Here is a 9,754-nt window from a genome sequence, read left to right on the forward strand (position 1 = left end):
TATTTTTTCCAGTGCATTTATATAAGCTATAATCATAACTATAATTATAAATAAAATTCATAATTAGTTTAAAACCGAAATCATTACCAAAGTGCTTGGGAAAAAATTAGGAGGTCTTTTAGAATTCCAATAGAATCAGAAGCACGGTAAAATGTATCACATAATTTCAGTTTTGACCATATTTCTTTCCAGTGAACTGATATAAACAATAATTATAAATTCAATTTATAAATAAATCAAACATTCATTTTTAGTAACAATAAACATTTAATATTCTTCTTTTCTTAGTGGTTAAAAGAAACAGATCCATTAGATGCTGAAGCAAAAGGTCAAAAAGTCATTAAAGTTCATGGAGAATATTTTAGAATCCTGAAATCAACAGAAGTTTTTGAAAAATCAGATGGATCCTTTATCAACAAATTAATCATCACAGGAGCTTCTAAAGAAGATGCCGGAAAATACATCTGCTTAGGCGCCAATACTATGGGCTATAGTTTCCGAAGTGCCTTCTTAACGATACGAGGAAGTATGGCTTCATAATATTTAACTTCTAGTTTATGCAATTCAAATTTTTTATGGACAACGTCTAGTGCCATTAACAAAAATAGAACAAGAAAAATTTAAATAAAGAAACAACAGCAACAATATCATAAGATAACAGAAAGTTTGCTATCTCATCATCGTCCTATAAGTCATCTCTTTCCCAATACACTGTAGAAAATTCTGGGTCAATTTACGGAATACAACTGTAAAATCATCGGTAAAATCCATTTTACAGTAAAACTAGTTTTTAACGCAAAATCAACAAACAGTTGATTCAACATCAGTACAGTAAAATTCCATTTTTTACTGAAAACTCCATTTTTACCCTAAAATATTTTACCGTAATTTTTACAGTAATATTTATATAATTAGAATGATTTTCTGCTCCGTAACACGTTTCTATAAAAATGAATTCTACTATAAAAAAAATATGGATATCCTGAATGCCAGTATTTTTTATTTAAACATTTCTTTTTTCTTTTTTTTTATTGGTGTTTTTTTTCAAAGTTTTCCTTGATGGCGTAAAACCGCTGTAGTGAGAAAGTAATAAGAAATTATTAACAACTCAAAAAAATTTTTGAAGCATGAAATGAAATTAAAATACAATTTTGTCTTATTTGTCAATTTTGTCTTCCAAGAAATTGATTAAATTTTCTACAACTTTTGTAAACAAAAATATCAATTGATACTAATAAAGTTTAAACAGCGTGGGAAAAAAAGCTTAATTGATACCCCATATACAAATAATCGATATTTTGTTTCGGTACTTTTGGCACAGAAACACGACCTTCTTTAGTGTTTGAAAAAGGTAAGTACTATTTAATCTCCGCAGTGTTTCTCTTTGATCTTTAAATGCTTCCAGTACACGGTAAGTACTATTTTTTAAACTAAACTTTTCAAGCACAATTCTGAAGTTAAGATGATATACATGAAAATTAGTAGTTTTTTATGGTAAGTATGCACGGAGGAAATAAATTTTCGTAAAATTACAGTATCGTATGGAAATTACATTTCTGTTGCAAAAAAAACTTTAAAAAAATATTCTGGTCAATAAATCCTATATATACGGTATTTAATTCATTCATTTAGTAGTTTTTTCCGTTCTTATGGTAACGATTCACCGGAATTCTGGTTTTTAAAATTGTTCTTATAACAGCACATTTTGTAACAAATACAAAACTTAAAAGTAAATTTAACCGAATACATGGTTTTTGCACCCTTATAAAAAACCATATTTCATTGTTATATTTACCAGAACCATTACCAAAGAGCTTCGGTAGAAATTACCAAGCTTTTTGGTGTTTCAATAGAGTTAGAAGCATGTTCAGTTCTACCATATTCAAGTAGTTTAGACCATTCTCTCTCTTTGCTATTAAACTCCTAATCAGTTTATTTCGTTTAATGTGTATATGTATAATTTATTCTCAAACATTCACTACATTCGCCTCTACATTCATTCTCAAACATTCTCTAAATAATGAATTTTTTTTTAAATATTTAACAAATGAACATAACCTCATTCGGTCCCCTTAAAAAATTTCAATGAATTAATATTTAAAATAATTTCAAAATAAATTAAGTAATTTTTTTAATTGAGGAGCTGGGTTTTATAACCATATTAATTCATTTTCAAAATCGGTATACAAAAAAATAAAAATACATTACAAAAAATTTGCAAAATAATTTACTCAACGAAATATTTAGATAGAACTGAGGTATTTCATTGTTTTAAGATAGTTTCGTCTAAAACATTCTAATTTTAATATAAATTAAGTCATATACAGGGTGTTTCATAATCACCACCCTGAATACATATATTTCGAATAATTATAAAAAAATATGTCTAAAGGCATACGCAGTAAGGTCTGAAGATTAAAATTGAAACATGGAAGCAACATGAATGCAGTTTAAATCTGCCAAATCATTGGTGGGCTGAAATCTCCAAAACCCATTTGCTGAGACTTAGAAGAATTTCAAATACAAGTATTTGAATTTCTGTTCCTTCCAGCAATCAAACAGGTTTAAACACCTCATGTTCTACCTTCCTCGACAGTTATTCATCAGAGTATAGCAGCGTTTTAGCTGTTTTTTTGCTTAAATAATTATTAGCGACCCCACTTATTTATATTTCCTAGCTTTATTCGTGAAAGGGATTTTAAATATATATATTAAGGTTGATCATTACGCTACATTTTTAAGTTCTTTGGACCAACAAGTTTCATCTCGATTTAATTCTATTTAGTAAGGATTTTTATTGAAATTTACTCCTTCGTTGTTTTTTTAACTGTATTTATTGAAAACTTCAAAAAAAATCTTCATTGATTAAAATTTCTTAAAAAAATAACTATTTTTTTCCGAATTGTTCAAGAAATCATTAAAATTTAAGCATAGAAGACGTAAAAATATTTTCAAAAATTTATTTACGAAAATAAAGTGAATAAAGCTGGCATTCAAACCAAATTAATCACAGAAGACATAAAAATCTTTTAAAAAATATTATTTACGAAAATAAAGTGAATAAAGCTGGCATTCAAACAAATTAAGCATAGAAGACGTAAAAATCTTTTCAAAAAAATTATTTACGAAAATAAAGTGAATAAGACTGGCATTCAAACCAAATTAAGTAAAAAATGCATTGAATTTAAGCTTTTTTCATTTCCAATACATTTTTGTACTAAAAAATTTATTTTTTTATCCAAAACAGCCTCTGAAACGTACATTTCTGATATGGAAGAAGCTGAAAACGATGATCTAAAAATACAGTTCAGTTATCTTTTCATAACTGTACCGGTAACGATAGCATTGCTCATCACTCTTTTTGCCGTTATCTTCCTTCATTATCGCCACAAATCTAACTGTAACCACAATAATGTACCACCAAAGTATAACGAGCAATTGGAAAAAGCAATTACATCTCCACCAGCTGTGTATCCGAACATTCACGATGTTTCGATCATGGGGGAATCGAACTTTCATCGGACCCTAGAATCTTCAGACGGTACTTGGTCTCACGTCCATAGTACATTAGTCATTGATCCAGGACAACCTGATTCCTTCTCAGAATGCGACTCATCGTTTGTGTTTTTGGGGGACTTAAACATGTATCCGGATATCATGTACAAAGATAATGGACATGTCCTTAGTCTCTATTCGCCAAACTTACATGGTCAAGAAAAAATTCCATGTCTTGATAGAGTGTAAGTCATTTGTGTTCTTGGTTTTGTTTATAGGTGTCATTGCAGATCAAGCTGACATTGAGGAAATAGGATATGTTGTTGTACACATCAAGAATTATTGGTGAAGCTATGTCTGCGCACAATTCCTCGTCCTTGTTCATTATCCGTCTTTCAAAAGTTCTCGGCTTTGATGAAGGCTGAGAATTAAAATGTTGTTACGTTTTATTTCAGTTGGTGTTTATTTTATTATAAAGGATGCTTAAATCCTATGAAAACGGCTTTTTGTTTGTTGACGATTGTTATGTTGATGTATATTCAATCTCACATTGAAATGTGGTTTAAATGTCATCAGTTTTTGTGCAATTCTGTTAAAACATACGATTTTTTTAAGGTTATTAATAATTTTACGTTTTACACTTAAGCTTCTGTATTCTCTCCTCAAAAATTCTTGACACAATGAATGCTTATCTAAATATTGATCAAATATCATGAAAACTCTTGAAATTTTAAGAATAGAAGATTCCCTTCCCTAATTTGAAGAACGTAATAAAATAGAATCATTTTAAAGTTCCTATAACTGAATAATTTTAAATGTAATATAAGAGAAGTATAAATATATTATATTTCTATCATAAATAGGGGAACTGCTTCCTTCTATGTATTAATATTGCATTAGCATTGATATCATAGCCTAAGGATATCTATTTAAACTGCAGAAATAAGAGTCAGAAATATCAAGAAAATTTGAGATATTGACCCATTATTCCTTTTAAATAAATTTTCCTTTTTATCATTGCTAGAATTTCATTCACTTTTCTTAAATTTTTCATCGAGTAAACCAAGACTTCTAAAACTTTCTTAAATAGGAACCCTTTCCAATAAGGAGCACTTTCCAGAATGGAACACTTATGTGTATTTTGCTGTATGTATTATAGCACATAAATACAGCTGGGAAATGAATGTAACGGACGGATTTACATTTTTTTAAAAATGTATTCACATACTTATGAGTTTCTAACGAATTTTATCATTTTCAATAGATTTCTCGATTTTTCTCACTACAGTGAAATCATAGCGAATCGATTTTATTCTGAAAATCAGCATGATCAGTCACAAATATTCACACAAAAAACGTTCTGTAAAAAATTAAAATTGTTAAATCTGAATAACAGATTATGATTATGAGAGCTTCAGTTAAATAAAATAAGAATATGAAATCCTTAGTAGAAAATTAAAAATTTGAAATCCTTAACGAAATCTGACAAAAACGAGACTTCGAAGAAAAGTTTCGTAGGGAAAAGAAAGTATTCTGGTAAATTAGCTGCAAAACTACGCTTCTATTTTTAAAAAACTTTCTGGACAACAATAAATCGAGGTTTTATTTCTTACAGAAACAGAAGCCATGCAGCAATTGAACAGACAGAGCTAAAGCGAAAAGATACTGTTCATTTTCTAAAAATATATGTTTATTTACAAACTTTTTAATGAGTTTTTAATGGAATTTCATCAATTGATTTCTTAAATTTTTCTCACTTCAATGAAATTATAGTAATTAGATTCTGTTTTGAAAGTCAGCATGATCAGTCCCAGAGCTTCCCAAAAAACTTTCTGCAAACAATTTAGATTGTGAAATCTGAATAAGATTAAAATAACAAAATTTTGATGGAAAAAGTAAAATTATGAGATCTTTAATGAAAAATTAAAATTATGAGATCTTCAGTGAAAAACTAAAATTCTGAGATCTTTAGTGAAAAATTGAGCTTACGAGATCTTTAGTGAAAAATTAAGATTATGAGATCTTTAATCAAAAATTAAGATTATGATATCTTTGGTGAAAAATTAAGATCATTACATCTTTAGTGGAAAATTAAGATTTTGAAATCTTTAGAGAAATCTAACAAATACGAGACTTCGAAGGGAAGGTTCGTAGAGAAAAGTAAATATTCTGGCAAATGAACTGCCAAACTACGTTTCTATTTCTAAAAAAAATTTAAAAAATAAGAAATTGTGGAGAAAAGTAAATCAAATTTTTATTTTCTATTGAAACAGAAACCATTTAGCAATTGAGCTGAAAACTACTATATTTTGCACAGATTATTCTAAAATTATTAAAATAGATTATGATTAATATTTCTTGATAGATACCCCTAAATTTTAAACTACGTGAATTTTAACAAGGAAATACATCGATTCCAGAGATTCTCAAGCTCTGGAGGAAGGCAACTGTTCAGTATTACTTGGAACTTTTATTAGATATTTCTAATATTAAAGCAGTTCTTTAGCAGAAGGTGGTGTTTCAATAATAGAAATATCGAATGAAAGTTCCAAATGAGATCGAACACTAGTCAGAAGCGCTGATTATCTATTGAGAGTTGTCAACAAAAACAGTAAGCAATGGCTATGAAATTTGTAATTATTAAATATATACATATTTACAACAAATAGCTCACACCGTAGTAGGATCCAATTAACAATATAACATATCTAATGAAAGTTCCAAGTAATACCAAACAACAACGAAAAACATAGGCTTCTGTTTCTGTACGACTTAAGGATATTTCTAATTAATCCCTTAGCTAACCCATATTTCAGAAAATTTGAAATTTTTTTGACTATTTAATTTTGTTCTTTATATTATTATAAAAGTTAGAAAATGGTTTTTTATTACAAAAATAAAATTTTAAAAGCAATAACTACTGTATTTATAATTTTTACATTCACATAAAAAAGTAATGGATTACACACATATCTTATTCAATTAGAGCAAATTAAGCAAAACTTTGAAGCTAAATATAATATAACTAGTACAATATCATATAAAAACACAACAATATGATTTTCAATATATAAATTTTACATATCTTTTCTCTCCCTCAGCCCACATTTTCCCACCCTAGACTGAAGTCGTAATCGGCGAAAAACTAGGACCACTAATGCCATCTATTAGGAAAATAGTGAATTAAGTATCCTAAAGTAGAGACGAACGCCATTCGGGCTTCACAAAATCGTTAATTTTTCTCCTGCACGTAGTACTTGCCCGAACTAGATTAGGGCGCCACTGGCAAGGGATTAAATTAGATTTCAGGAAATTTATTCTAACTGAATTAATTTCATGTTATGTATTTATTTTTTTTTTGAAAAATTAAATGTAAATTACCAGAGGTATTTTCTTTCACTTTAAAACTTAAAATATATGCGTAAATACAGTACGTTTGTGTCAAGAATTTTTAGGACGGTCAATATTTTAATTCAAATATACATGTGAAGTTTTTTTGAATGAGTGAAAATACTCAATTTCGTCCGAATGTTTGGTGTAGTAACCAGAGTTAAAGTAATCTATGTCCATCCATTCAATGTCAGACAATTTTACTCATCATTAAATCCACGGGATTTTCTCACTAAACTAGTAAATTAGCCATAGAAGAACATTTAATTGCAGCACTTACTAAACTCACTATTGCAATTTGGTTTAAACCTATTGCTAACTATAACATGCTTGTCTCAATTTTTTGGATAAATATATCACCACTCAACTTAGGTTTTGATTTAAATTTGAAAGAGAAAGAGGGAATGGTTTATAAAGGTGTTACCGTTATTGTACAGTGCAACAAAAATAAACGGACCATCCTGAAAGTCTTTTGATCTAATAATCGATTTTCATGGTCTGGGACACAATCTTAATAGTTTGAAAGGATGACCTCAAATATACTAATTAATTAGTACAGAAAATATTTTAAGTTCTGAAAGCAGACACAAAAATGTGCTTCACCTGAATATATCTTTTTTTCGACAGATTCAGATTTTTGATCACCAAAATATAGAGGATAGACGCAATTTGAGAAATATGGACCACTAGTTTGTTCAGGAGAACGGTCCAAACTTTGAACTTCTTAATGTTAATTTCACTTTCTGCATATTTCTCCATATCTGGAGAATTTTTAAACAAAATGAAAGGTTTTTGTACTCAATTGTAAAGTTCGTTAATCAAAAAATAATTCAATGCAAAATCTAACTTGTAGTAAATGTTTATTTTTTTTTCTTATTATTTTATTTAATAATAGTCAAAAAATGTTGAATGGTAAGATATACATTCTTGATACACATGCAATTTTAAATAGCAAAATACAAAATTTGAGCGAAATCGGTCAAACAGTTCCTAAGATATCGAATTCTAATAGTACGACTTTGTTGAAATTCAGTTTCTCAGGAACTATTCGACCGACTTCACTCAAATTTTATTGCAGTGTAAAATTATATATTTTACTTTCACTATTGCTATGTAAAATTATAGACTTTAATATAATGTAAAAATTTTATACCTAACACTTAAAAAAAAATTTCACTCGTATTAAATAAAATAAATAAATATTTACTAAAAGTTATATTTTGCAACGAATTATCTCTGTATAAACGAATTTTATAATTGAAAAAAAAATTTATTCGCTTAGAATGTTGTCGAGATCTGGTGAAATATGCAAAGAAAAATATTAACGTTAAGGTGCCCAAACTTTGGACAACTCTCCTGACCAAACCAAGGGGACCGCATTTCCCAGATTGCGACTATTCCGTATATTTCGAGCTGTCAGAAATCAGAATTCGTCGAAAAAAAGGTATGGCTATTCAGAGAAAGTACGTTTTTGTGTCTGATTTCCTAACCTAAAATATCGTTTGCAATACTTAATTAGCGTATTTGAGGTCTCCTCCTCGAACCTTTAAGATTGAATCCTAGAACATGAAGATCTGATGATTAGATCAAAAGTTATTCAGGGCAATTCATTTTTTTTTTAATTTTGCGCACTGTACATATGTAATAAACTATCAAAAACTTGAATATTGATTTTTAATAATCAATTTTACTTCATGTCTACCTTTGGCGAGTTGATTTTAGTGTGGAACATAGCCACATAATACTGAAAATCGCTAAAATCTTTAAGAAAATAGCGCCATAACGCATCTCAATTATCCTTCCAATTTCAAGAAAATCATACCCTCATTTCAATGAAATCAATCAGCGTTTTAGAAAAATGTTTTATAATGTAAATAGCCTCACATGGTGTCGAGTATTTTTCTACAAAATTGGGATATTAAATTTTTCAGAGCAAACCTACACACAAAATGTAAGAAATATTATCACAGTTTACCAATGTTTGAAATTTATATTTCTATGAAAAACAAAAGTTCACGCAGCCATATTTTTAGGCAGCCAAAGGAATGTTTTAAACTAGATTAACAATGCTGTTGCATAGTAATTTTATATAAGCGTCATTGCTCTTGTTAAAGAAGAGAATTTCACTTTTTTACAATGGCAACTGTCATTATTTTGGACAATGCCAATTTAGTTTACAAACAAAGTAGGTACCTAAAGTGTCAGCATCAAGTCATTTTTATAAATATTGTTTAACTCAAGATAACGATGTATACAACTTTTTTTGGTGGCCTATTTGGGTAAAATGGTACTTTCCAACAATGTTTGCACTTTTCTTTGTTAAAAATACCTCAATTTTACCTAGAATTTTACGAATATATTTGACATATACACTAGCTAATTCTTTTCCAAAATGAGTAACTCTCTATTAACTCGAATATTGACTAATATTGACGAGTAAATTTATTTTTGAAGTGCTTTGATTTAATTATAGGTGTATTCAGCATCAAAGCTTGCCCGTCTTTGCGTTAAAAACGCCATCATTTTGAGCATACGCTACGTAAAAGCGCAACTAGGGAGAAGCGCAATTCGGTATAAACTCTAGCAAATTCCTTTCTTTAAAAAATATACTCATTACACAATCCAAAATTACTTCCTTTCAAAATATTTATCATAAAATTGTGGAAAATATGAAGATCAATTTTAAAAACTAATTGCTTTACTTTTATAAACAAAAAGTTCAATAACCAGAGCAAAGTAAAACAAAAATTTTAAGTAGACTTCTGTCAAATAACAGTGACAAAATGAAAAGGTGAAATCCTCACCGAAATTTCTCGAGAACAGTGCAATATATATATATATATATATATATGTATATATATATATATAT

General features: G+C 28.5%; 1 protein-coding gene across 1 annotated transcript in view; it reads left to right on the top strand.

Moving 5' to 3' along the window:
• LOC107440927 (fibroblast growth factor receptor-like 1) overlaps positions 1–4,140 on the top strand; it is a 42,277-nt gene extending 38,137 nt beyond the window's left edge. Inside the window, exons 7-8 of the mRNA XM_016054017.4 lie at positions 289–526; positions 3,248–4,140. Coding sequence (XP_015909503.1) covers positions 289–526; positions 3,248–3,744 — 735 coding nt within the window. The 3' untranslated portion in view covers positions 3,745–4,140. The remainder of the gene's footprint in view (positions 1–288; positions 527–3,247) is intronic.
• The last annotated feature ends 5,614 nt before the right edge of the window (positions 4,141–9,754 follow it).

This window comes from Parasteatoda tepidariorum, chromosome 12 (genome assembly GCF_982258835.1).
Source record: "Parasteatoda tepidariorum strain Cologne lab strain chromosome 12, Ptep-v5.0, whole genome shotgun sequence".
Taxonomy (NCBI): Eukaryota; Metazoa; Arthropoda; class Arachnida; order Araneae; family Theridiidae; genus Parasteatoda; species Parasteatoda tepidariorum.